The 27642-nt window shown below is 43.8% G+C and overlaps 2 protein-coding genes, 1 long non-coding RNA gene and 1 pseudogene across 5 annotated transcripts; 1 reads left to right on the top strand and 3 right to left on the bottom strand.

Moving 5' to 3' along the window:
- Positions 1-6823: 6823 nt before the first annotated feature.
- On the top strand, positions 6824-13426 carry LOC123143152 (uncharacterized). Of its 2 annotated transcripts, none has more exons than XR_006470690.1 (6): positions 6824-7169; positions 7269-7574; positions 7959-8138; positions 8229-8508; positions 12772-13006; positions 13153-13426. It is a non-coding gene; the product is annotated as an uncharacterized lncRNA (long non-coding RNA). The 2 variants fall into 2 exon arrangements; XR_006470689.1 differs by having other exon boundaries at positions 7245-7574.
- LOC123143151 (putative receptor-like protein kinase At3g47110) lies at positions 8700-13137 on the bottom strand. 2 transcript variants are annotated; one of them, XM_044561995.1, is made up of 3 exons: positions 12928-13137; positions 9546-12296; positions 8700-9465 (listed from the first exon to the last, which is right to left on the bottom strand). In XM_044561995.1, exons 2-3 carry the CDS (start codon positions 12286-12288, stop codon positions 9083-9085), a joined length of 3126 nt encoding a protein of 1041 aa, XP_044417930.1. In that variant the 5' UTR covers positions 12289-12296; positions 12928-13137; the 3' UTR covers positions 8700-9082. The 2 variants fall into 2 exon arrangements, with proteins under 2 accessions (XP_044417930.1, XP_044417931.1); XM_044561996.1 differs by lacking the exon at positions 12928-13137 and having other exon boundaries at positions 9546-12113; positions 12184-12295.
- Positions 13427-20306: 6880 nt separating the features above from the next.
- LOC123143807 (uncharacterized) lies at positions 20307-20695 on the bottom strand (annotated as a pseudogene).
- Positions 20696-25906: 5211 nt separating this feature from the next.
- LOC123146403 (uncharacterized) lies at positions 25907-26293 on the bottom strand. The gene has a single exon (XM_044566061.1). The coding sequence runs from the start codon at positions 26291-26293 to the stop codon at positions 25907-25909; it is 387 nt and encodes a 128-aa protein (XP_044421996.1).
- Between the last annotated feature and the right edge of the window lie 1349 nt (positions 26294-27642).

Here is a 27642-nt window from a genome sequence, read left to right as displayed (position 1 = left end):
AGCAGGGAAGCATGGCACATACACTTCTGATTTAAAAATCGAAATACAACACGCATTTTTGGTTTTCAGCATGGTGCACCCGTCGAGCATCTGCGTTGCATGCTTTCAGAAAATCAAGAGATATCTTTTGGCGTTATAGTTATATCATGAGACGCAAAGCCATCACGCTCGTAAAGTGTATATCCCCCTTCTTTACCGATTTCTGTCCATTGACCGCCTCAAAAAGTTAGATGCAAATTCATCTGTATTGCATGGACCTCTGATGTAGGCCAACAACATGAAGAATTAACAGATTATGCCTCAATGCTTTCAGAATTCCAACATTCGGAGATGTTCTTTTGTTGGTGCAGAAGATGGCACTCTTTCAGTTTCAGTGACAAACTCATGCTCCTAACCCGAACCTTTCGTGTGAACTTAATGAAATTTTACAGTTAAAAACTCAATGCATCACCAGATTCAAAAGAAAAAGGAAGTCAAAGTTTGGTGTGTTAAATGGGAGCTAAAAGGTAGCAGGGAAGCATGGCACATACACTTCTGATTTAAAAATCGAAATACAACACGCATTTTTGGTTTTCAGCATGGTGCACCCGTCGAGCATCTGCGTTGCATGCTTTCAGAAAATCAACAGATATCTTTTGGCGTTATAGTTATATCATGAGACGCAAAGCCATCACGCTCGTAAAGTGTATATCCCCCTTCTTTACCGATTTCTGTCCATTGACCGCCTCAAAAAGTTAGATGCAAATTTATCTGTATTGCATGGACCTCTGATGTAGGCCAACAACATGAAGAATTAACAGATTATGCCTCAATGCTTTCAGAATTCCAACATTCGGAGATGTTCTTTTGTTGGTGCAGAAGATGGCACTCTTTCAGTTTCAGTGACAAACTCATGCTCCTAACCCGAACCTTTCGTGTGAACTTAATGAAATTTTACAGTTAAAAACTCAATGCATCACCAGATTCAAAAGAAAAAGGAAGTCAAAGTTTGGTGTGTTAAATGGGAGCTAAAAGGTAGCAGGGAAGCATGGCACATACACTTCTGATTTAAAAATCGAAATACAACACGCATTTTTCGTTTTCAGCATGGTGCACCCACCGAGCATCTGTGTTGCATGCTTTCAGAAAATCAAGAGATATCTTTTGGCGTTATAGTTATATCATGAGACACAAAGCCATCACGCTCGTAAAGTGTATATCCCCCTTCTTTACCGACTTCTGTCCATTGACCGCCTCAAAAAGTTAGATGCAAATTCATCTGTATTGCATGGACCTCTGATGTAGGCCAACAACATGAAGAATTAACAGATTATGCCTCAATGCTTTCAGAATTCCAACATTTGGAGATGTTCTTTTGTTGGTGCAGAAGATGGCACTCTTTCAGTTTCAGTGACAAACTCATGCGCCTAACCCGAACCTTTCGTGTGAACTTAATGAAATTTTACAGTTAAAAACTCAATGCATCACCAGATTCAAAAGAAAAAGGAAGTCAAATTTGGTGTGTTAAATGGGAGCTAAAAGGCAGCAGGGAAGCATGGCACATACACTTCTGATTTAAAAATCGAAATACAACACGCATTTTTGGTTTTCAGCATGGTGCACCCGTCGAGCATCTGCGTTGCATGCTTTCAGAAAATCAAGAGATATCTTTTGGCGTTATAGTTATATCATGAGACACAAAGCCATTACGCTCGTAAAGTGTATATCCCCCTTCTTTACCGATTTCTGTCCATTGACCGCCTCAAAAAGTTAGATGCAAATTCATCTGTATTGCATGGACCTCTGATGTAGGCCAACAACATGAAGAATTAACAGATTATGCCTCAATGCTTTCAGAATTCCAACATTCGGAGATGTTCTTTTGTTGGTGCAGAAGATGGCACTCTTTCAGTTTCAGTGACAAACTCATGCTCCTTACCCGAACCTTTCGTGTGAACTTAATGAAATTTTACAGTTAAAAACTCAATGCATCACCAGATTCAAAAGAAAAAGGAAGTCAAAGTTTGGTGTGTTAACTGGGAGCTAAAAGGTAGCAGGGAAGCATGGCACATACACTTCTGATTTAAAAATCGAAATACAACAGGCATTTTTGGTTTTCAGCATGGTGCACCCGCCGAGCATCTGCGGTGCATGCTTTCAGAAAATCAAGAGATATCTTTTGGCGTTATAGTTATATCATGAGACGCAAAGCCATCACGCTCGTAAAGTGTATATCCCCCTTCTTTACCGATTTCTGTCCATTGACCGCCTCAAAAAGTTAGATGCAAATTCATCTGTATTGCATGGACCTCTGATGTAGGCCAACAACATGAAGAATTAACAGATTATGCCTCAATGCTTTCAAAATTCCAACATTCGGAGATGTTCTTTTGTTGGTGCAGAAGATGGCACTCTTTCAGTTTCAGAGACAAACTCATGCTCCTAACCCGAACCTTTCGTGTGAACTTAATGAAATTTTACAGTTAAAAACTCAATGCATCACCAGATTCAAAAGAAAAAGGAAGTCAAAGTTTGGTGTGTTAAATGGGAGCTAGAAGGTAGCAGGGAAGCATGGCACATACACTTCTGATTTAAAAATCGAAATACAACACGCATGTTTGGTTTTTAGCATGGTGGACCCACCTAGCATCTGCGTTGCATGCTTTCAGAAAATCAAGAGATATCTTTTGGCGTTATAGTTATATCATGAGACACAAAGCCATCGCGCACGTAAAGTGTATATCCCCCTTCTTTACCGATTTCTGTCCATTGACCGCCTCAAAAAGTTAGATACAAATTCATCTGTATTGCTGAGCCAAAAGCATGATTCCCATCAAGAAAAAAGGGCTAATCAAGCTTTTATTGAATCTGATCCTACTTGTTGTTGCTCGACATTATCTTGACAGGATCAGAACTTTAAAGTATAGCTATGCTACGTACAAGCACTGAATATAATGTATAAATACTTATGCAAATTGCAAACTTTGGCATGGCCTTTCGATGATGATGGAAGCTGAAGTTACCCTCCATGTTGATTGCGTCGACAATATCGGTGTTTGCAGGCGGTGTTCATTCCATCTTTGTAGCTTCCATGGTGTTTCTCTTCTTTGAGGGCTTGCTATAGTTTTAGGCTTTTAGCTATTTCATTATGAGTAGAAAACATAACCGTGTGTTGGAAGAAACAAATTCTCGTACACTCCTAGCGACCCATCCTGGCCCTTTCATGTTGCCACTGCTCCTCTTTGCCACTGTTGTAGATTGGGTCACGTATCCACCAATTCACGACGAGCGTCATCAATCCCAAGCCAATGAGGTTAGTCATCACATTCTAGCATCCAGCTTTCGTGAGCCCCTTTATCCACTGACTTGTAATTTCCGACTTGTTACGAGGAGTCGTCAGATGCATCGATCATACGTCGCAAGGATCACCGATGAGAGCATACAAGAGTCGTTCATTTCCAAGGCCATAGCCCATTTGACCATATGTCCGTTTGGATAGCCAGAACATGTTCGTGTCCGCGTCCATGCCACTAGAACATGGCAAAATGGGCCAACCCGGCTCGGCCCTCCATTAATTTTTTTTCAAACACAATACAGACACAAACACTCATCTAAACGCGTATACACTCAACCCTATGAATACGCACACGCCACCTTAAATGAGTCTAGCACAACATAACCCCACGACGGCCCGTTTATAAATGGGTCGTGCCATGCTAGTTCGCGTGGCACGACACATGAGTTAAATGTGCCGGCCGGTGGCCCATTTGTCCCTTATGGATGGTGTACTTTTGGGGTTATTTGAGTTGTTTTGGGGCTTTTAGGCTGTTTTTTTGGGAATATCCTAAACGGTGCCCTCAGCGCGCGTCATAGCTAACCGCACAGGGCGCACACCCCCTTGTCCGCGCTGGGCCGGCCCATATTTTATTTCTGTTTATTAAAGAAGCAAATAAATGCACGAACGTACTCGTGATTCAAACTCACGATCACTTGGTTTGAAGTTCACTGCTATAACCAAGCACCCAGTCACCCTTGCCACGTTTAGTTGTAGCTTTTTCAGTCTTTTCATCTTTCGTTTTCATTTTTCTGTTTCCTTTTTGCCTGAGCAGTTTTTGTTTGTTTGTTTTCTTCTTCTCTTTTTTTCATTTCCATTTTTAATTTTTTTGCTAATAATTTTTCGCGAATAATTGAATTTTTGTTTCAAATTCGTGATTTTTTTGAAATTTCATGAACTTCCTTTTGAAATTTGATCAATATTTTTTTAAATTCGATGAACTTTTTTTCAATTTGATGAACATACTTTCAAATTTGATGAACTTTTTTCAAAATTGATGAACTTTTTCAAATTTCTGAACTTTTTTGAAAATTCGATGTACTTTTTTCAAATCAGTGAACTTTTTCTTACTTTCTTTTGTTTCTTTTCTGCTAAATTTTCTTTAAATTCGTGATTTTTTATTCAAAATTGACGAACTTTTCTTCAAGACCGATTAATTTGTTTCAAAATTCAATGAACTTTTTTCAAATTCGATGAACTTTTCTCAAATTCAATGGACTTCTTTGGATTTGATAAACTTTTTTCAAAATCGATGAATTTTTCTCAAATTCGATGAACCTTTTTCAAAGTCGATGAATGTTTTCTCAAATTTTGATTAACTTTTCTCAAATTCGATGATTTTTTTCATTTCAACGAACTTTTTTCAGAATAGATGATTTTTTTTCTTTTTTTCAAATTTGATGAACTTTTCTCAAATTCAATGAACTTTTTTCAAAGTCGATGAACGTTTTTTCAAATTTTATAATTTTTTCTCAAATTTGATAAACTTTTTTTTGGATTGATGAACTTTTTTTCAAAGTCAGCAAACTTTTTAAAATTCAATGAACTTTTCTCCAATTTGGTGATTTTTTTCCAAATTCGATGAACTTTTTTTCAAACGATGAATATTTTCAAACTCACGATCATTTTTCAAATTCTTAAAATTGTTTCTCAAATCAGCGAACTTTTTTCCATGTTAATGAACTTTGTGAATATCTGAACGTTTTTCCAATTCATGAACTTTTTTTGAATAGACCAATGTTCCTTTGCTTGTTCATGAACTCTTTTTGAAATCTGTGAACTTTGTCTTTTTTAAGAAAATCATGTTTATCCAAATAGACTTTCCTTTTTTAAAAGAAAATCACGTTTGTCCAAATTGTTATCAAATAATTCCAAAAATATAATTGATACACAAATAACACGACTATTGTTATTCTTATAATGTTCGCGCTTCTGTTTGGAGCATTTTTGTTGTGAGCAGCGAGCGCTTTGGTTTTTGCCACGTCATGGGCCGGCCCATATTAGGAAGTGCGTGGGCACTGAAGGCGCCGGTTAGGAGCTCTTTTTTTTCACATATCTATACCAATATAAAAAGATCCAAAAGGGTAGATCCAATTAATCTCGGCATCAAATCATGTCAATCCAACAATGTAGACTGTTTCGATATCGAGCGCTCAACACGTTTAGCGTGCAGTTAATTTCATGCCAAAATTAGTGCTAATCACATAATAACACACAAATAATATTCTACTTAATATCCGCATGCACTTAATATACTTCTAAATTAACATGCATTACACGTACATATTGACTAGTAAAAACAAAAGAGCAACTAGTTAACGAGCGTTTGTTTTGCAGCCTCGCAACGATCAGCGTCACTTGGTGCGCTCTCTTCGGATTTTATTATTTATTTTTATTTTTCCGCACGCGTTTTCGGCTTTTAAACGGGTTTTTTACATTTCAATTTTTCACCGGTAATCCTTAACTTTTGGATTAAAACAATTTGAAATTTTTTTTACGTGAAAAACACGTTTTTTTCTTTCGCAAGAGTCACAGCCGTGCCTCTCGGAACGAAAAAAACGCGTTTTCTGTTTTTTTCCTTTCATGAGAGGCACGGTTTTGCTTCCGAAGAGGCACAGTTTTGCTTCCGAAAGAGGCACAGTTGTACTTTCGCGAGAGGCACGGACGTGTCTCTCGGAATTTTCTGTTTTTTCCTTCCGAGAGAGGTACGGTTTTGCTTACGCTAGAGGCACGGTTGTGCTTTCGGGAGAGGGACGGACGTCTCTCAGAATTTTCTATTTTTTTCCTTTTGAGAAAGGCACGGTTTTGCTTCTGCTAGAGCCACGGTTGTGCTTTCACGAGAGGCACGGCCGTGCCTCTCGGAAACGGAAGAAAAATGCGTTTTCTTTTTTTTTCTTTCGCGAGAGATATGGTTTTGCTTCCACGAGAGGCATGGGTGTGCTTTCGCGAGAAGCACGGCCGTGCCTCTTCGGGAATGAAAAAAAACATGTTTTCTTTTTTTTCCTTTCTCGAGAGGCACGGTTGTGATTTCGCGAGAGTCACGGGCGTGCCGTTTTTGGAAAGGGAAACAACCCGTGCTCCCGGTTCAGTTTTTTCGTCCGGCTTTTTCGTGAATTTTTTTTTATCAAAACCTATCAACATGGGATCTAGTTTTAAAGATCTCGACGCGAAGAATCCAACGATGAAAACGGTTCGAGATTTGGACGCACGGTTTAAGAGATAAAACGTTTTGAATAAACGAATCTACGAAAAAAAGAAAAACTTCCAGGTTGCAACAAGTGGTACACATGCAACGCGCCACTTGTCGCAACCTGAGGAGGTGGGAGTGATCTTTACAATGAGTACTTCTCAACTAGTGATTTCGTCCCTAAAAAAACTAGTGATTTTGTAAAAACAATTCTAGTTCTTTTAGACAAACGGGTTGTGCCTTGCCAGCATGCGGGCCTGGCTCGCGGCCCTGGCACGGCCCCAGGCCCGGCCCATTTAGCCACGTGCTGTGCCGGGCAGAGTCGAGGTGGCGAGGTCATGATTAGACCCGCCCTATGTTGAATCTCCGTCCCCGAGCTCGTCTCCCCGCCCATGCCCATCTCGCGCGACCACTCCGGCGCCACCGCGTGACCCCTCCTCCCGTAGCTCTGCCTCACTGTGCCATGACGCATCATCGCCGGCTGCTGCGTGCGTTGATGTCATGATGTGTGCTCGCACCGCGTGCGCGCAGGTGTCGTCGAGCTGGATGGTGCACACCAGGTGTTCGATCAAATGCGTGCCCTTGGAGATGCGTCAACTAATCTCGTTTTCGGCCGTGGCTCCGTCAGCATCGAGTACGGTAATGGCGGCGCTTCGTGGGAGAAAATCAGTGAGTTCCCCGGGCTCTCATTTGGTACACAGCTCGAGCAATTGTGCATCTTCTTCTGCTCTGAAGCCGCCGTAGAAATATATTTGCTATGTTTCTTAGGTACCTGTATATAGAGCGTGGCTTGCTGCACGGCGAAGAGACCGCAGATCCAATAGCTGGGGCGGAGTACTTACTGAGGTAGCCTTTGGGGATCAGATGCCTCTCCGGGTCTGGCGGATGTGGCCGTTCAAGCACCCTACTGTATCGCCCGCATCCCCAGCCGGCTGTGCCGAACCAGCCGGTGGCCGTTGTGCGGTCTCCGGGCTCCGGGCACGATACCGGACCGGCCTGCCGGTCCAGTTGTCCCTGATCCGAACCGCTCTGTGGATGCCTCTCTCAACGTGTCCCGGGTGGGTGGAAGCGCAGGTACAACCTTTTTGTCTTTGTTGATACTGAATTGCAGTATGAAGAATTCTGCGAATTACTTAACTGCTGTTCACCTGTTCGATGTTTCCTTACTATTATCGGAGAACAAGACCAGCTTGGTGTGTCCTGTAGTTTTCGCTCAGAAAAGTGCACTGGAAACAAATCCAGCATTTTTTTTGCAGAGACATTATCCATATCCCCAAATCCAATTAACGTTTTTGAATCAAGGAAAAAAATCCAACTATAATAGCGTGCACTTATTTTTCTCCTCCAATTTCAACCCTATCCTTTTCCCTGCGGATATGGTTTGTGGTTCTGATCAGCACTAAAAAGTCAATAGTGATCGTTTTTAGTGGGTTTGTATGTCTTGGTGGCATTTTTCAGGCAGCACCATCCAGCTGTACGCGATGAAGAGTGGTCATTGTAAACCGTGTACCTCCACTCGTGGCGGCAATCAGGAGTTTTCCTCAAGGAGCGAATTCTGCAATCTGTACTCGTGGGAGTATGGTGTTCGTATCAGGAAAGTGTCACCAAAACGTCCCAGAGATTGTTTGCAGTTGTGCAGTGAGTCCCTATTTTTTCACTTTCTACTGGAATGAAGTGCTTGCGGATTTATGTGCAGGAGTGTGAATTTACATGGTGGTGTTTCTGCAGGGCAAGCCGGACAGGGAGAACAGTTCATCCGCTAGAACAAAGTGCCCTGCGATGCTAAGCCTGTTAAGGACGGAAGATGGAGGCTGGTATGGTATTTATGTGCGCACAGGGTGTTGCATAACCATGAACGCCTCGGAACTTGTGCGGAGAAGTTAAATTAGCCCCACTGATAGACGTTGCAATCTTGAAGTCAGAAGTGCCTTCACGACCGGAGCAAGCGCCACCCGGACCAGATTGGCATTTCACTTGAGATGGTGTTGTGATGACCTCCTGAAGTATGGTGAGTATTGAATATCCTTTCTCCATCTTTTTTTTTCTTGTAGAATAGAAGATATGTATATTGAACTTTTTTTCCTTTTTGTAAACACACAAAAGCTTCGCGCGTCATACATCAGAAGATTAAACACAGTTAGATAGAACAAGTTCCACTAGAAAAACTAGCCAAGAACAACATCGGACGGGTCCGATACATCCCAACTCAAATGCAATACAACACCAATTTAAAATCTGATGAGATATAGTGTCTTATTCAAACTCAACCCAGATGCGACTTGTATCCGCCTTCCATTTACACAACTCTTTTTTAGAGAGTAGGCTCGAAAGCCCGACTTGGCCTAGGCTAAGGCCTTCAACACTCGTTGGACCTCTCTGAACAAATTACATATGTATATGTAACTAAAAGATAATGGCTAGGCAGAAACTAACATATACAACACCACACTTGGAATGCAAAACATAACCACTACAAAGCAAATTAAGCATGACGCCGCTTCAGGGGGGCTGACCTGGATGTTTCAGGTGCTGATCTTGTTTCAGCAAAATGCTTTGTGTTATATGCAGTTGCAACAACTTCCTCAGTTTGTCTTATTTTTAACATAGCTATCCGTTATCCTGCGAATCGCAGCAGCAGCATCTCTCATGCACATTCTCTCTGTTGGTGCATGATTGCTGCATGATAGCGCAACCTTCATGACAGACAATATGGCATTTCTGCCATGTTCCATTGTGTTGCTTCCATCCTGCAGACTAGTCAGATTGGCTTCTTCAATGGAAAGTAGCACTGGATCAACAATCTGCATTAGCATCCCTGTAAATGCATTCTCGGCATGCTTATGCAAGGTTAACCCGTCTCTGAGCATATCATGAGTTGGTGCCATGCCTGTAAACAACTCGAGGATGACAGTTCCGAAGCTATATACATCTCCACATGAAGAAACTTGACCGCCTTCGCCATACTCTACATATCGTACACAAATATAGTCATTTTGCATGCAAAAATGTATGTTGCAGAGTGTAATGTTAGAAAATTTGAGCTACCTGGAGCTACATATCCAATCGTTCCTCTTATTCCAATGGAGCTCTTTGAATTAATCAGCTGCTCCGCTGCTGGTTCAGAAAGAATCTTTGCAAGGCCGAAGTCCCCAATGTGAGCAACTAAATCCTCGTTAAGAAGAATGTTGCTTGGCTTCAAGTCGCAGTGAATTATTGGTGGTTCACAGTTGTTGTGCAAATAATCTAATGCATCAGCAATATCAACTGCAATATTTAATCTCTGCATCAATGTCAAACCTTGCAGTTGCTGTGATGCATGTACATCAATGTGTAACCACCTATCTAGGCTCCCATTAGGCATGAACTCCAACACAAGGGCCTTGAAGTCGTTTTGGTCTGAGTCAGAGCTTGAGCAGCAAGTTATGACACTAATCAAATTTCGATGGCGGATCCTACCAAGTGCCTCACATTCAGCTAGAAAGCTTTTGGAAGATCCAGACTGTCGAAGATCAAACACCTTCACAGCTACTGTGGTCATAATGGTGTTTAGCAGCAAACTACACTTATACACTGATCCATATCGTCCTCTACCAATCAAATTGTCTGTAGCAAAGCCACTTGTTCCTTGGACCAATTCAGCATAAGTAACTCTAGGATAATTGTCATCCATAAGTTGAAATCCTCCCATGGTTGTGGACCGAGCTTTTGATTTCTTTCTTATTGTGAAGAAAACAAGCACCACACACAAGCATATAATTATGCCAGCAATTGGGGTAGCTATTGTGATAATCAAATTGCGTTTTCTCATGGTGTGTTCCATTGATTCTGGTGGGCATGGGGGCAAATGTAATTCTGAAATACCACCACAAAGCCCTGAATTCCCTTCAAATAGAAATCCAGTCACATTACTAAACACGCCCTGTGATGGAACTTTGCCATCCAGATTATTGAAGGACAGGTCTAATTGGTACAATGATGCCATGTTTTCCAAGCTTTCAGCAATATGACCAGACAAGTTGTTGTGTGCAAGATACAATTCTTTAATGCCGCCCATGAGTCCGAACTCTTGAGGAACCTCACCGGAGAGTGTGTTCTTGGTAAGATTTAGAAATGCCAAGCCTCGCATTTTGCTGATAGATGAGGGAATAGTACCACTAAAGGAGTTATGGTCCAACAAGAGTGTTACCAAGCTTTGACAATTGCTGAGTTCATTGGGCAGTGTCCCAGATAAGTTGTTCTGGGAGAGGTACAAGTTTGTAAGCGCTGTCAGACCGCCAATTTGAGGTGGAAGAGGACCAGTAAAGTAGTTGCCTTCCAAATCTAGGGTGTCCGACAGGGACGATATGTTAAAGATCTCTTTAGGCAATGGACCTGTGAACTTATTATATGATAAGTCGATTGCAGTTATCTCCTTGAGGCTCCCTAAGCTTGCTGGAAGAGGCCCCTCAAACTTGTTACTCCATGCACCAAGACCTAGTAGCTGTGTCATGTTTCCAAGGGAGGATGGAATGAACCCTGTCAACAGATTATCATGCATAAACAAGGCTTGTAGCAAATTTAGCCTTCCCATGCTTTCAGGCAAGACACCAGTAAATTGGTTGTGAGAGAGTGTTAAATAATTTAGTCTGACAAGATTGCTTATGCCAAATGGTATTGTTCCAGAAATCATATTATATCCAACATAAAGTACTTGAAGTTGTGCTGATAAGTTGCCAACAGAGCTTGGCAACACGCCAGCTAGCATGTTTCCAGAGAGCCTTAATACACGAAGGCGTGTGCAGTTTGTCAAGAACGTCATGAACTCCCAGTCCTGCGGGGTACTTGCCACGATCTGATTTTCTGAAACACTGAGGTATTTTGGGCAGAGCATTCCAATCTCCGGAGGCAATCTACCGGTCAAGCCGTTGAACGACATGTCTAGTCTATAAATCTTTGTTGCATTCACAAGAGAAGCTGGAAGGTATCCTGTAAACCTATTGGTGCCGAGGAGTAGGTCCTTGAGATTTGGGAGGTGAGCCCCCAAGTCTGAGGGCAGTTTACCATGCAACTTATTTGCTGCCACAGCGAAGGTGGTCAGAGAGGAAAGGTTAAAGAAAGCTGCAGGGATAGTGCCTGCGAGGTGGTTTTCACTCAGTATAATGGAGGAGAGACTAGTCATCTTGCCAAGGCCCTCTGGGATGACACCTTCCAGTTGGTTTGCAGCGAAATCGATTGTTTCCAGTGCTGAGAGGTTGGCAATTGACGGCGGGATTATCCCAGTGAACCTGTTCCTATACAGTTGTATGGTCTTCAGATTTGGCAAGCCTCCAAGCCATGCAGGGATTTCTCCGGTTAGCAAATTTAAATCAAGATCGACGCTCTCAAGACTGGAGCAGTTCTTCATGTCCGGGTTTATATCACTATCAAGTGAATTGCTGGAAAAGTTAAGATGTTGTAGCCGAAATAAACAGCCAACTGATGAAGGTATTCCTCCATGAAAATTGTTTTGGCTGAGGTCTAGTATTTTCAGAAACGTGAGGTTTCCAATTGATGGTGTTATTGTTCCGGCAAGGCCCTCCGAAGCGAGGTTCAGCACGGTAACCCTGTGCTTATGCTTGAGGCTGCAACTGACACCTGGCCATGAACAGAAATCAGTAGTTGTGTTCCATGCAGCTAGGGCACCTGGCTGGATGCTTAGACTTGCCTTGAATGCCAGCAAGGTATCCATGTCAGTCATGTTACTGAATGTTCTCGCCCATGCCGACTGGAGTACATGCAGCAACAAAAGCAGCAGAAGAACAGGGAACATCGATGACACTGGAAATCATGGAAGAAATTTCAGCTTTAATTAACTCCCACATGCTACACTCAATACCAGTGAACTGGTTAATGTAAGACTACTAATCTTATTGCCAAAGCTTCACTAATTTCATTGTTGGGACTTACTGAGTTTTTTTGTTACGAAAAAGTCTATTTTTGTCCATGTGAAGCCACATCCAGTATGTTAAACAATCTCATCCCAGAACATCCGGAAACTAAGATATCTTGCTACCCTCGTGCTTAAACATTCATTTGCTAATAAAGTCAGACCTTGTGCTTCTATGTGATCTTTTTCTTTTAAATAATACTTCCTCCGACCGGAATTAGTTGACGCTCAAACGGATGTATCCATTTGAGCGTCAGCTAATTCCTGACGGAGCGAGTACTTCATGTGTTCCAACTTTCCTTTGTTCCTGTTATAACTATGTATTGAACATGTGTGTCCTTGATAAATTCTTTTCATGTTTCACAGGATCTGCTTGCGCCCGTATCGAGCGATGGCCGATGGCAGTGATTATGCGGATTGCAGAACATGTGTTTTCCTTAACTGTGCACACGCTATGATATTTTCAAAGTATTGCTGTGCACAAATACAAAAGAGCAACTCTACGAGGCTTGGATCACATACCTTGTGTTGTATCCTGCTGCTGGTTTCTGAAGAGAGGACGGCGCCCTTTCCTTGCGGTTGCACACTGCGCCAGCAATCGGTATGTGTGAGCTACAGAGGAGGCATTGCGTTCATATGCTCCATGTAATTGCAATGCATGGGATCAGCTGGTAGGTCTTTGTGGCCACAATTTGGCCACTTGCGAGGGGACTTATTACAACTTTGGGGCTGTCGGTGTCGCTGCAGGAGACGGAAACGTGCACGGCAACGGCAAGGGTAGGAGTGTGTGGGCGTGGGGGCATGCGGGAAAAGATGATGTGAGGAAGACAGCATCATGGCGGATCACTTGCACCAATATAAAGATACATGTCGGTTTAGTGTCTTTTGACTTTGTGGAGAATTTTTGTTTTAGCAGCTGATCATGTCATAGCGCACCGCGTAACAAAATACTTTGAATACTGATACAAAGGAGTTGCTATCCTATATTTATTTATAATTTCTATAGTTGCAGCAATTTTTTAGCAAATTCTACATGGTAGGATTTCCGTATGAAATTTTCCTTTAGAGCCATTTAGTTTACAGGAATATATCATATTCCTGTACATGATTGACTCTCATCCTTTATATTTTGAAAGAGAAAGAAACATGAGCTTAGACTTAATGGACAAAAATCCTATTTTGTGAGCCAAATGACATTTATCCTGTGAACCAAAAAAAAAAAAGGAAATCCTATCATGTGAACCAAACATTAGGATTTGAGATACGTTTCATCACACTTTATATAGTTCTCCTATTCCAATCCTTCCAATCCTAGAACCAAAGAGGGCCTAATTTTGGTGCAAAACAAACATGAGATCCTATCTTATATGTTCTTCTCTTTGTATAAGTCTTGTGTTATTCATGTGTGACGTTCAAACGCTAGTTTTGGTGTTTTATGTGTGTTTTAGCTCATGTAACATGGGCGCATCTAGTGTGGTCTCACAAAGAATTTGCAGAAAGGAATTTTAGCAGTGCATATCAGAAAGTCGCTTTGGCTATCCTAAAAAAACCCGCTTTGGCTCCAAGGAGAGCTGTAACGAAATTTCAAAAATATTAACTTATATTGCTTGAAAATTTCCAAAAGCGATTGTAAGTGTTTATATATTTTTTGCATGGTATTGTAAGTGTTTATATAGATGTTTACTATATCTATATGAGGTTTCATGACTATATGTATTTTTATGGGGTGTATACAAAAAAGACAAATACATGAACAAAAATGGCTGTGTATTTTGTTGTTTTGGGACCGATTGTTGTCTTTTTCGCAGCACATAATATATTATATTATCTATTGAAATTTTACGGGTACGAAGATAACGTCCATGTGTACTCATAGAAATGATTTCAAAAAAAATTCAAAGTTTGAAATACCATTTTAATTTTTTTTAAATTACAGGCTCCATAGAACCTGGGAGCCAAAAAAGGGTATTCTTACGTATTTTCATTATACTCATTTTGGTGCAGCCCAATGCTCGAAAATGGACACCCGCAGAATTAGGATTCAGCCTAACATGCCTACCCTAAAGCCTATTCCATGCACATAACCCCATGTCAACTCCCCATGACTGCTCCAACCCAGGTGTGTATTTACCGCGCAGGTCGACGGAGGGAGCTCCTGTATGATGCCTATAGGCGTCAAACAAGGGAGCTTTCGCTAAAGGGCAGCGAAAATGGGCTGGCCCACTTTACCCATAACCGATTTTCACCCAAAAAGCAAGTTGAAGAACCTACATATAGTAAAAGCCTATTAAAAATAGAAATTTATTTTGTGGAAAGTTGTGATTTTTTTGAATTCTGAACGGGTTTTTAAAATGTGATTTTTTTAAAAGTGAACAAACTTTAAAAAACGTGCAGAATTTTACAATACATGGACAACAGTTTTCAAGAAATGTCAGCATATATGAAATTATGAACCAATTTGAACTCCGAAATGGTTTATTGATTTTCGAAAAAAAAAACTAAATTTTTTAAAAACTTGAGCAACTTTTTAAAACGTGACCAATTTTTTTCACAAATGTGATTTTCGTTTGTAATTTCAAAGAACCTCTAATGAAGAATATGATTTTTAAATTTTGAACTTTTTGTAAAAAAAACTGAACAAGTTTTGGAAACTTTGAACAATTTATTTCAAAATGTGAAAATATTCTAAAAATTTCGAATCCCGCACAAGTTATTAGAATTGTGAAAAAAATTAGATGACTGAACAAAATTTGAAAAATGTTAGCAAGTTCTTAAAATATGAATACAAAATTTAAATATCGTAACAGATTTTGGAAATTACAAACAAATTTGAAAACCATGAACAATTTTGAAAATTTGAATAATATTTAGAATTGAGATGATTTTTTGGAAAAGATGAAATTAATAAAATAAAAAATAAATAGATGAAAGAAAAGAAATAGAAACAAAAAAAACAGAAAAAGGGAAAACTAATCTTTTTTTTGCATGGTAATACGTGTCTCATTTATATAAAATAAAGATCAAGTTACAAGGCACGTAAGCACCGACCATACAAGACTGAAAAGATAGGAAAATCCTATGCAAAATACCAACGTCTGTCCCTCTCCTACGACACCACGGAAGCAGCCACCAATGGGTAAAAAGACAGATCACCTCTCGACCCAAGCTCAACGCGGCTCCATCGCTGATCAGCAGCTTTGCGGACCTCCAAAGTAGTTTGCCAGAAGCAAAACCATAGCCGTTGAAAGAATCAGACCGGGGCAATATGTCCTCGGACACGCCATCGAACTTCAGAACTGACACCCCCGCATGACGACGACGTCGGAGGAGGAAACCAGAACTGTCAGCCTTCAACCACAGACCCAGCACAAGATTCTCCATCTTCCAGCTGTCACTTGCGTAGACAACCGCCTGCGCGTACTCCTGAACGACAAAACCTCCCTGCTCCACCATGACGTCGGAGACAACGCCATAGCAACGGGGACAGAGCAGAAGGAGAGACACACCTGATGGAGTCGTCGCCGCCGCCTCGCCAACACCATCCATGAACCCTAACGCTGCCGATCTGAAGGATCGGCAGAGACACGATGCCATCAACTCCGAGACGCCGCCATGAAGGGCACCGCCGGTATGGGAGTGAAGCTGAGGCAGATTTATTCGTCTGTGCGCCGCTCCCACCACCCCAGCGACGCACCACGACCTACAAATCCAAAACCTAACTATAGAGCGAAGCAGCGGGCGGAGGGAGAGGGGGGCAACGCACCGGCCGGTGAAGATCGGTGGAAGGAGATCGCCTCCCTAGTCGCCTGGCTGTTGGCGGCGGCTAGGGTAGGGAAAGCGTTCGTCAGGGAAAACTAATCAGGAAAAAGAGAAGAAACAGTGAAACACGACCGTGTACGGGCCCAAACTGAGGCGTCAGGGTAGGTGCCTTCACCGAAGCCGTCCAGCACAGGATCTGTTTTCTGGTTTTGGGAAGGTCCTACCACCTTCGCAGACCAGTTTTTTCGTTTTTCTGCCGGATTCGCATTTCATTTTAGTTTTTCATTTGCAATTCTACCTTTTCTTCATGTTTTTATTTACTTTTATTTTTATTTCTCTGTTTACCTTCATCTTTTGTGTCATTTCGGGGATATATTTTCACATTTGAAAATAATATTTTTTTTTAAATCATAAACACGCTCTGTTCATCAAATTCAAAAAATATTCGCCAAATTCAAAAACTGCTCAGAAAATTCAAGAAATGTTCAACAAGTTGAAATTTTATTCATAATATTAAAAATTTGCTAATAGAATTCAAATTTAATCATCAAATACCAAAAATCTTCATCACAATTCAGGCAATGTTCATCATACTTTTTTTTAATAAAAATTCATGAATTTTAAAAATATTTCGTCAAATAAAAATTTGTTCATCGAATTAGAGATATATTTATCAAATTCAAAACAGTTCATTGAATTGAATTTTATTCATAAAATAAAAGAATGTTCTTCAAAATTTAAAAAATGATCAGATTTAGAAATTGGTAAAAATAATATTGACGAACTTATCTTTATAATCAAGATTTGTTTTCGAATTACTGAACATTTTTTGGAATTTGGATTTTTTTAATCAAATTTGTGAACATTTTTTGAAATCCTAGACTATTTTTAAAATTTATGAACCTTTTTGAAATTTTAGGAATTTTTTAGATTATAAACATATTTTGGGAAACTAATATTTTATTTAAAGAAGAAAAAAAATATAGGAAAATAAAAAATGAACGAAAAATGGGCGCCCTGCCCCGCACATGGGCCGGCCAAAAATGGTCCGGGGGAGGGTCGCATGGGTTGCGCGTGTTCGCGCTTTTTCTCGCGGTAGTCACGGAATAGGAGATCCCTCCAACCCACTTCTTAAGAAAGGATACATTTTAATGCAGCAGATTGGTTTCTCAAACGAAATTAGCCGCGTCGAACGCACAACACGTATCTCTCTCCCTTATCCTGAATACAAATGCATCTTCTTCACGATCGCGTCATCCATATCTCGTCTCCTCCTCCCCTGCCGTTGTAACCCGCCGGCACCATCGGTTGAGCCCACGCAAGCAGCCACACCCCTGGATAACCATTGGGGCCGGAGAGAACCGCCGCTGTTGCAAACCCGAGCAGGGGCGGCTGCTGGAGGATAGATGACATCTTAATTATTACACATTTCCCATTTCTATTTCTTGAGTTCATGTGTCCAAACGAAACACTAACCTTGCAACACAAATTAAAAGGGGAAACCTCGAGCTCAATCATGTGATAATTGGGCACACGTCGACCACCTTCCCCGCGCGACGTGTGTCCTATGGGATCCCGTGCCCACCACTAACGGCTTCAAGCCTTATCTCGTAGCGAAGCACCGTCCACTCATTTTTCCTATCATGGCCTTCTTCTTCCTCTAGTAAATCTCCCGTCGAACCCCCCATCATCGGTCGAGCGTTGTTGTGCCCACCACCACTGCTAAAAACCATCATTGACCAAGGAGAGATAAGGCTCCGCCACCACCGCTATTGTGGTTGCAACCCACAACAACACATTTTTTGCAAGTGGGAAAAATCTCGGCGCCGATACAATGGCAATGGGCATGACCGCAAGGCAGGGCGGCGCTGCTACAATGAGTACGACAGGGCGATGATATGCAGTTGGGACTCATCTTGAGCATCTACGATGTTGTGGTGGTCGCCGGAATTGGCAACACAAATAATGTAAGAGGGGGGGGAGGAGGTCTCACTTGAGGTGCTTTGGAACAGGGGGTTGTGTTGCAAGGAGGACTCACCAAAGGTGCTTGCAACAAGGATCATGCTACAAAATGCAGGGGGGGGGGGGGAGGGGGGGGCTTGCTAGAGGTGCTTTCGCAACATTGGTTGTGAAGCAACGGGGTTTGCAACATGGGTCACATTGCGACGAAGTTTGCAAAATGGATCATGTTGCAACATAGGATGGGTCGGGGAGAGAAACGAGTTGCACGGTGGGAATCACACGCATTGGACGGCTTGCGACCCGGCTAGTATTTGCTCTGGCCGACGTGTTGCAAATTAAAATCGATGCTGGCCTACCATTATAGCTTTTGTTATTTGCAAAGGAAATTTCAATAAAGGTACATGTGCTATGCATCTTATGTCCTATAGTTGACCATATATGTGGTCAAATTGTTGGAGAATGGAAAATTATTCCTGTTAGGCTGGCCATGGTGGTGAGTAACTTAGACTGGTAACACGCATTACTATTTTGAAAGTCATTGTTCATTGAGAGACGCTATGTGATGGTAACATATTATATTGTTCAATTTCTCTCTCTTCTCTTTACTTACTTGCCACATTATCTATTTTGCGTGTGTGGCATGCATGTTATTACCTTGTTACTCCCACTATATCTCCTTTGATCGAACGACAACATCGTTAGTATGCCATGCAGCTTGGTGGGCCCCGTGTACCACTATATCTCCCCCACCTTATCTTCGCCTGAAGGGTTCGCGCCCATTTGTTTTTTCCTCAGCCTCCTCCCTTCTATCTTTGTCCTTCACCCGACAACCACCAGAGCACCCCTCCTCTTTTCTCTTTGTCTCCTCAGCCTACATTATGGGCTTCTCTCTCCAGCCGATGCGCTTCTCCCAAGCTCAGGGGCTGTCGCCTGAACCCGACCACCGCTGCCACATTTTCGGTCAAAGGAGGCCAGCTACCGCTAGCGAGCTGGGGTGGCTACAACAACACCACTGTCAGTTGCTGGTCACTACGTGTTGCTAGCGGAGTGGCATATCGGCTGACAATGCTGTTTAGCGTCGCCGTGTTGCAAAGGGACGCCGTCAAACGCGACATTTTGCAACATCTGAGCAGTTGTGGGAGGCGCCAGTAGTGCGAGCTTGCCGGAGATGTTTCCCAGGGCACCGATATTGCGTGAGGGCGACGACTGAGCATGTTGCAAAGCACTCGCCGTGCAAGTCTTTGAGCACAACATGACCCATATTGCAACCTGTGGATCGGACGGTTACCGTGTGGTGTGTCCAACGGCTCGTGACGCGGCCAATCTTTTTAAAGGTCATCAGTAAGGAATACACCGACCGTACATGAGTCAAACGGCCTTGTTTGGCACGGCTAAGAAGAGAGGGCGAGGCCACCACAGACTAAAAGTAGAGATACCAGAACATCTTATGATTATGAGAGTTTTGTGGCACACGGTGCATATTGCCTTTAACATTACTCCTCCGAATTCGGTCAGTACGTTATTTGGAACGTGGCTTGTTGGGATAGAGTCCGAAACAGCTAGACACATTCGCGTAGGAGTATGTGCTTTGTTGTGTACAATTTGGAACTACAGAAATGATTTGGCTTTTAACAGAACAACAAATATTCATTTTTTGCAGGTTTTATTCCGGGCTACTGCGCTTATCCGTATGTGGTCGTTACTCACTCCGACGGAGGCCAGGGAGCGTTTGGTTACTGGATCTGTCCGCTGATAGATGGTAGCGCGGAATATCTTCAATCGGTTTGGATGGCGGTCATGTAATAGGATAGGTGATTAGTTTACCTATCTTTATTATGCCAGCCGGTTGTGGCTTTTGGGCCTATTGTTTTTGACGTTGTGGCTCTTTGTGAGCTTGCCGTTATTTTGTTTCAGACTATAAGACCTTATTGAACCTCTTTATTTATCTAATGTGGCCGTATGCATCGTTCTGATGCAGAGGCCGGGGAGTCCCCTTTTCGAAAAAAAAAGCACAAGAGTGGGGCTTGGGGGCATTTATACAACTTCTTACGGATCGAAAGCCTCGGAAAACGGCAACCGAATCTACACAAAAGAAAGAAAAAGAAAACGAAATCCAGCTAACGCAACCTCCTTCTATGTCCTCCACTCTCAACGCCATGGCGGTAACGGGAGAAATGAAGTCAGAGCTGCTGGAAGCCGAAGCGCATGAGGAAGAAGCAGAGCCTGCCCACCAACACCACGGACTCCACCAGCCACATCACGTGGTACACCACCTGCTCGCACTGCACGATCAGCACGTTCACTCGCGGCCGCCACCGCATCAGCGCCGACAGGAAGGCCCTCGCCCGGGACTTGGAATGTCGGTAGAGCACCGCCACCGCCAGCACCATTCCCGCTCCCGCTCACGGCCGCATTCCTAGGTGTTGGCGGCACTGCCGCAGCTCTCCAACGCTGCCTCCTTCCGCAGTATCAGTTCCGACGCCCCGCTGTTCTTGCTCTGCTGCTTGGCCGCCGGCTTCCTCAGAATGGTACGCTTCCGTATCCACTCGGCCACCTTCCCGCGCGCCATCAAATCTTGGCAATCCAAGTTGATCGAACGATCTCCACACGATCGAGTCAGTTGCTTCTTGTTCTTGTTGCTTGTTTGCTACAGCTCTGCATGTCTGACTCCTCCTGACCGAGCTTTATATGTTGGCGACTATAAAGGAAAATGATTCTTTGTCAGACGTACGTAAGCCTGGTCAATGAAGGAATGCCTCTGCTTGAGCCCGATGGCTGTGGGGTTTGCTGGGAAGATTCCGATCTCAAGAAATGCTCAAAATGCTGACGTTCTGATAGATGGCTTGGAAAGTGGATCGGAGAAGTTTGATTAACTAATTATTAATATGTCTCGTTAGTTAGTTAGGACCAGTAAGTTGAGCTCATCATTGTTGTTTGATTGGAGTATGCCGCCGTGGTGTCCAAGCCAAATTTATTCCGTTGATCGCTTCATCGTCTCTGATGTAAAAAAACATTGTTTGACTCTGATGACAGGAGCGATGACGCTAACATGCAGGTGGTGGCTAACTGTATGTCTGTATGATTGTTTTTTTCTTGTTCTTAAAAGGCATTGCTTTTGAAGACCTTTTATATTTTTCGGGTGCTGTATTTGGTGGTGGTTTGTGTGTGGCTGCTGGGAGGAGTCGATCACTGTGATGGGACCTTTATTTTTTTTCCTTTGGCTATGTGCATCCTGAATGTCGTTACGACATTTTGTACGTGCATCCTAAGTGTAATTGGTATCTTCGCGATACCCCTTACATATATCACAAGTTCATTCTCAAAGACATATATCACAAGTTCGTTACACACATTACAAAGTGCAATGTCCTACATACCATTAGAAATTCATACACATCAATCACAAGTTCAGGGTTATCCAGAATGACATATAAAAAATACATTGAATACTGATACAGATGAATTACTATATTAAATTCTTTTGCATTTTCTATGATTAGTGGAATTTTGTAGCAATTCTACATGATAGATTACTTTAAGAAATTTAACTTTAGAGCCTTTAGAGCATCTGTGTACAAAAATCTTAATAAACATATGGCTGGATTTCCCGGTCACAAAATGGCCGCCCAACTGGCCCACACGCCAAGCCAAAATGTCCGGGTTGTCCGACACTACCCAAACCTAACCCATATGTGGCAGATATGGGGCTGTCTGGATGTGCCTGGATGTGCCCAGGCCAGCCCCATCCGACTCCACTCCGCACCACCCCAAACAAAACCCTAGACCAGTGTTGAGCGCTCCATTCACAATCCAGTATGCTTCGATCTGAAGGAAATATTCCCTAGAGCAATAATAAAGTTGTTATTCTATATTTATTTATTCATGATAAAGGTTTATTATTCATGCTATAATTGTATTGATCCAAAACTTAAATACATGTGTGAATACATAAACAAATACTGTGTCCCTAGTAAGCCTCTACTAGACTAGCTCGTTGATCAAAGATGGTTAAGGTTTTCTAACCATGGACATGTGTTGTCATTTGATAACGGGATCACATTATTAGGAGAATCATGTGATGGACAAGACCCATCCGTTAGTTTAGCATTATGATTGTTAAGTTTTATTGCTATTGCTTTCTTCATGTCAACTACATATTTCTTCAATTATGAGATTATGCAACTCTCGGATACCGGAGGAATGCCTTGTGTGCTATAAAACGTCACAACGTAACTGGGTGATTATAAAGATGCTCTACAGGTATCTCCGAAGGTGTTTGTTGAGTTGGCATAGATCGAGATTAGGATTTGTCACTCCGAGTATCGGAGAGGTATCTCTGGGCCCTCTCGGTAATACACATCATAAGCTTGCAAGCAAACGACTAAGGAGTTAGTCACAAGGTGATGTATTACGGAACAAGTAAGAAACTTGCCGGTAACGAGATTGAACTAGGTATGAAGATACCGACTATCGAATCTCGGGCAAGTAACATACTGATGGACAAAGAGAATTATGTATGTTGTCATAACGGTTCGACCGATAAAGATCTTGGTATCTCGGTCATGTCTACATAGTTCTCGAACCCATAGGGTCCGCACGCTTAACGTTCGATGACGATATAGTGTTATATGAGTTATGTGATTTGGTGACCGAATGTTTTTCGGAGTCCCGGATGAGATCACGGACATGACGATGAGTCTCGAAATGGTCGGGAGGTAAAGATTGATATATAGGATGATGGTATTCGGACACCGAAAGTGTTCCGGGGTACCGGGTACATATCGGGTCACCGGAAGGGGTTCCGGGCACCCCCGGCAAAAGATATGGGCCTAATGGGCCAAGAGAGGAAACACACCAGCCACCAGGGGCTGGTGCGCCCTCCATATGGGCCAAACCAAAGGGAGAAGGAAAGGGGGAAGAGAACGGAAAGGGGGGGAGGGATTCGGCCTCCCCCTCCTCTTTCCTTCCCCCTCTGGTAAATAAGGAAGGGGGGGTGCGGCTGGCCTAGGAGGAACCCAAGTAGGATCCAGTCCTACTTGGGGCGCCTCCTGGCCTCTCCCCTCTTCCTCCCACCTATATATATGTGGGGGGGGGGGGGGCTAGCATATCCCAGACAATTGCCTAGCCGTGTGCGGCGCCCCCTCCATCGTTTACACCCTTGGTCATATTTTCGTAGTGCTTAGGCGAAGCCCTGCGAGGATCACTTCACCATCACCGTCACCACGCCGTCGTGCTGATAGAACTCATCTACTACCTCGACGTCTTGCGGAATCAAGAAGGCGAGGGACGTCACCGAGCTGAACGTGTGCAGAACACGGAGGTGCCGTGCATTTGATACTTGATCGGTTGAAGTGCGAAGAAGTTCGACTACATCAACCGCATTGAGAAACGCTTCCGCTTACGGTATATGAGGGTACGTAGACACACTCTCCCCCTCGTTGCTATGCATCTCCATGGATAGATCCAGGGGCGGAGCCAGGATTTGGGTATAGCGGGGGCCAAGGCAACTCGGAAAAAATTTGTCTAGTGCTAAAAAAAAGTATGCGCAACTAGAACATTGATACAATTGTATTCATTTAAATTCAGCCAGAAAAATTTCAATACAATAAAAAATAAAATACTTTCTCAGATCATAACTTAGTTGATGGGTAATTAAATTTAGTGGAAATTATCATGCAATTCTGAAGCAAGTCATCTCCCCTTGGACTGGATTGATAACTTGCACTTTAGATTATCAATAGATAGAGCAACTGAAACAACATGCTTAGAAATCGAATTAATCCTTAAGATGTTTGGCGACGTTGTTCTATTCATAACCGTTCTGCAGATTACACAATCAAAGAAATTAAAAATCAATAGCATAGTAGATCACACAATCAAGATAATTAAAAATTGGATGGACAATTTCGTTGTACATAAGATGGGGATTGAGAGACTAATAGACAATACTCCGGTCGAATTGACTAGTTGGCTTGACCACCGGAGAATTGGAGTGTAGTATGAAGGATTTCCCAACGCGGAGCCGGTGTCGCCTAGTTTAATCGGACTAAATTTAATCAGGGTTAGTGAGGCAAGAAGGAGCAGCGACGGCGGGCTGGCAGCCTTAGAGCATAATGCCAAATATTGACAACTACTTGGTTGGCTACGAGTTGTTTTGCCTATCTCATATAAAATTGTCAATAGTTGACAAATCTTGGTATTGCCAATAGTTGGCAATACCAACATTTGGCAAGCCAAATATTGGCAACAAACCAATTATGCTTTTAATCACGAGGGCTAACCTATTCTTTTAGGGTAACGTCATGGCCTAATGGGCTAGTAGTTAGTACGTAGTAGATGGAAAAGGAGGCCACGGCATTAGTGGGCTTTTCTATGGCCTTCCTTTCTCCAGAATTGTTTTACTCTCTCCGTCTGGGCCAGGGGGGGGGGGGGGGGCCAAGTACGTAGACTGATCCAATCTCATTGCTAATTACAGGTAGCTCGAAGCAAAATTGTCGATCGTTAGGGGGGCTAGGCCCCTGCTCGCCCCCCTTGGCTCCGCCACTGGATAGATCATTGCGTATGTGTAGATTTTTTTTTTGTTTTCTATGCAACGTTTCCTAACATGATTCCCATCCCTTCTCCTCACCACACCATGATGGTCCGCTCTGGCAACGGATCTGGCAACGAGTTTGACACCATGAACTGAGACGTGCTTCTCAAGGAGGAATCCAGCCTCACTTGCAGGTGAGGAGCTGCTCCTCGTTCAAATTGACCTCCGCCAGTCACGGATGATTAGAGGCGGGAGCTTGTGTTCCGCGCCCTCCCCGGTGGTTCGGTGGCTTAGCCCAAGCTATGCACGCCTATCGCAGTACCTGCCGACACGTCATGCTCCGCGCACGTCACCTTAAGCACCTGCTCCGACCGGCCGTGCTGGGAGCTCGTCCCCGCACCGCCAAGCCTGCGGTGGCGACTCTCGAATATGAGGAAAGGGCAACTCGCAGTGCGACACACATGATGCGTGGACGGCGTGCGGCGGAGGCCAGATCTAGCCGGTCCGGCTAGCGGTCCACGCCCGTCACGCTGCCCTCCGGCTCGGGGGACGACCTCCTCCGCAACGCCAACCGCCGTTCCTTGACTTCGACGGAGATAGGCACCCTCCACTGTCGCATTGCGGCTCGACATCCAGGAATGTGAGCTCGCAAGGTAGAGGGCGGGCAACGCAGCGAAAGCGATGCGCCTCACCAAGGATGCCACGACACTCGCCCGACTAGTCGCAACCGCCGGAGTGGGTACCCCTAGCCGCACCATGATGGGATCTCGGGGAAGGTGGTGGGGAGGGGAACGCAGCGCTAGACGGGGATGAATCTGCCCCGCCGCCACCATCCCGGGGCCCGGTCCGGCTTTGCCGCCCAGCCCTCTGGTGGTGGTGGTGCGAGAGCTGGTGGAGGAAGGCCTCCCGATGGCGCGGCGGCTAGGGTTCACCCGTAATGCCCATGGAGGCATGGAGGACGATGCGGCGGCCGTGCGTTCTATTCTGATCAAATAAGATCCGCTCAGAAGAAGAAAAAGAAATACATGAATATCTTATGATCATGAGACATATACATTTAGCTGAACCAACGAAGAAATTTCTTTATGCACAGAAGTGGGGCTGAAGGGCATGTACAACTTTAGGGATTGAACGCCTCGGAAAAACGGCAAACGAGTCTGCACAAAATTAAGAAAATTGAAGGGGAAAAAAAGTCAACGCAATCTGCTTCTCCACCCTCAACTCCTTGGCGGCAAGGGGAGAATGGACTCAGAGCTGCTTGAAGCCGAAGCGCATGAGGAAGAAGCAGAGCCTTCCCACCAACACCACGGACTCCACCAGCCACATCATGTGGTACACCACCTGCTCCCACAGCACGGCCAGCACGTTCACGAGCCGCCGCCACCGCAAAAGTGCCGACAAGAAGGCGCTCGCCCAGGACTTCGAGTGCGCCGGTGACGCACCGCCACCGGCGCACTCGAACGTATCATTCCCGCTCCCGCTAGGCGCCCCGCTGGAGCTGCTCCAGCTCTTCGGCCCCGCCTCCCACGGCAGTATCGGCTCGGACGCCCCGCTCTCCTTGCTCCGGCGCCTGCCCGCTGACTTCCTCTGCATCGCACGCTTCCGTATGCACTCGGCCACCTTCCCGCGCGCCATGAAATCAATCCAAGCTGATTGAACGAACGATCTCCACGCGATCAAGTATGAGCTGTTTCTTGTTGCTTCTCAACTACAGTTCTGCCGCACGTCTGAGTGTGAACTCTGACCTCCTACTCGTCTCTGGCCCGAGCTTTATGTGTTGCAACGTCAGCGCCGTGGGCCAGTCTGAGTGCGTAGACTAGTACCTACGGGTTCATGGATGGAAATGGATAGGAAGATGCGAAAACAAATAATAACACGGGCTAGGAAGACGATTCCATGTCAAACAGACGCCTCGTCAATAAACAAATGCCTGCTGAGGCTGACGCCTCTGGGGTTTGCTTGGAAGATTCTGATCTGGAAAACTGCTGACGTTGTCAGCCCGAATGTTGGATCAACTAATGAAGACGTCTCGTCAGTACGTACACACACACACACACACAGACGCACTCAAGAAAAAGTTTAGTTAAGCTCATTATTGTTGTTGATTGATAGCAGAGTATATGGCGCTCATGTACTAGAAGAACGTTGTTTGACTGTAATGATGACACGAGGGATGACGCTCGCTAACATGCAAGTGGATGATTGTAGGATTGTTCTTTTTTTCGCTTCTAGGAACTCATTGTTCCTTTTCGCTTCTAGAAACTCATTGTTCTTTTTTTCTTCTAGAAACTCAGCGTTCATGGGAATGGGATGATGCGATGCTACCGGTTACATGTGTGTGTCAACGGTGAACCACATCATGACAGCTAGGTGTTGAATCGGTTAATTTTGTGTGTGTAAAAGAGAGAGCAGCACAACGAACAACACTTTGAGGCAGAGACGACGGGATTCGTTAGGGCCGAGGGTTGACCAGTCTCCTCTGAGTTCAACAAAATTACACTGAAAGTAAAAAACCAAGCCTTCCCAGATGTGGGATGGGTGTCCAACTTTCTTCGTCGCCTTGCTCTTCAAAACGGTGATTTGATCTCGTATTCGCTGCCACTGGTAAAAACTCTGCTCCATTTGCAGGTAATTTTTCGTTGTAATGCATAGACCCCACGAAACCAGACTAAAAGCATTTCTAGCCGACCCCGTATAATGCCGACCCACATAACGCGTTTACGGTTCGAGGAAGATCTGTTTTACGACAAGGTGATTCTCCTACATGGGATGCAGCGGTAGTACACGACAAGGTGATTCTCCTACATGCTTCCAATTACCAATGCTTATTATTTACTCTCTCTACTGATTAGATGCATTAATTGTTTTGTATGTACATATATTGACGCTTTTTTCTTCTTTTAGCCCTCCGGATCGAGCCAAATTTCGGTAAGGAGACGAAGCCCGAAGAAATTGTTGGGCTAGGATGAAAGGTTCACGATGGA

Source organism: Triticum aestivum, chromosome 6D, assembly GCF_018294505.1.
Source record: "Triticum aestivum cultivar Chinese Spring chromosome 6D, IWGSC CS RefSeq v2.1, whole genome shotgun sequence".
In the NCBI taxonomy this organism is placed as follows: domain Eukaryota; kingdom Viridiplantae; phylum Streptophyta; class Magnoliopsida; order Poales; family Poaceae; genus Triticum; species Triticum aestivum.
The sequence above is the reverse complement of the archived record's forward strand: the minus strand, read 5'-3'. Positions and strand labels throughout refer to the sequence as shown.

Excerpts from the sequence above, each read along its gene's own strand:
- LOC123143151 (XM_044561995.1), bottom strand. The coding sequence starts at position 12,288 with ATGTTCCCTGTTCTTCTGCTGCTTTTGTTGCTGCATGTACTCCAGTCG. Across the intron at positions 9,466-9,545 it reads GATTGGATATGTAGCTCCAG|AGTATGGCGAAGGCGGTCAA; the intron begins GTAGCTCAAATT and ends TACGATATGTAG.
- LOC123146403 (XM_044566061.1), bottom strand. The coding sequence starts at position 26,293 with ATGGCGCGCGGGAAGGTGGCCGAGTGCATACGGAAGCGTGCGATGCAG.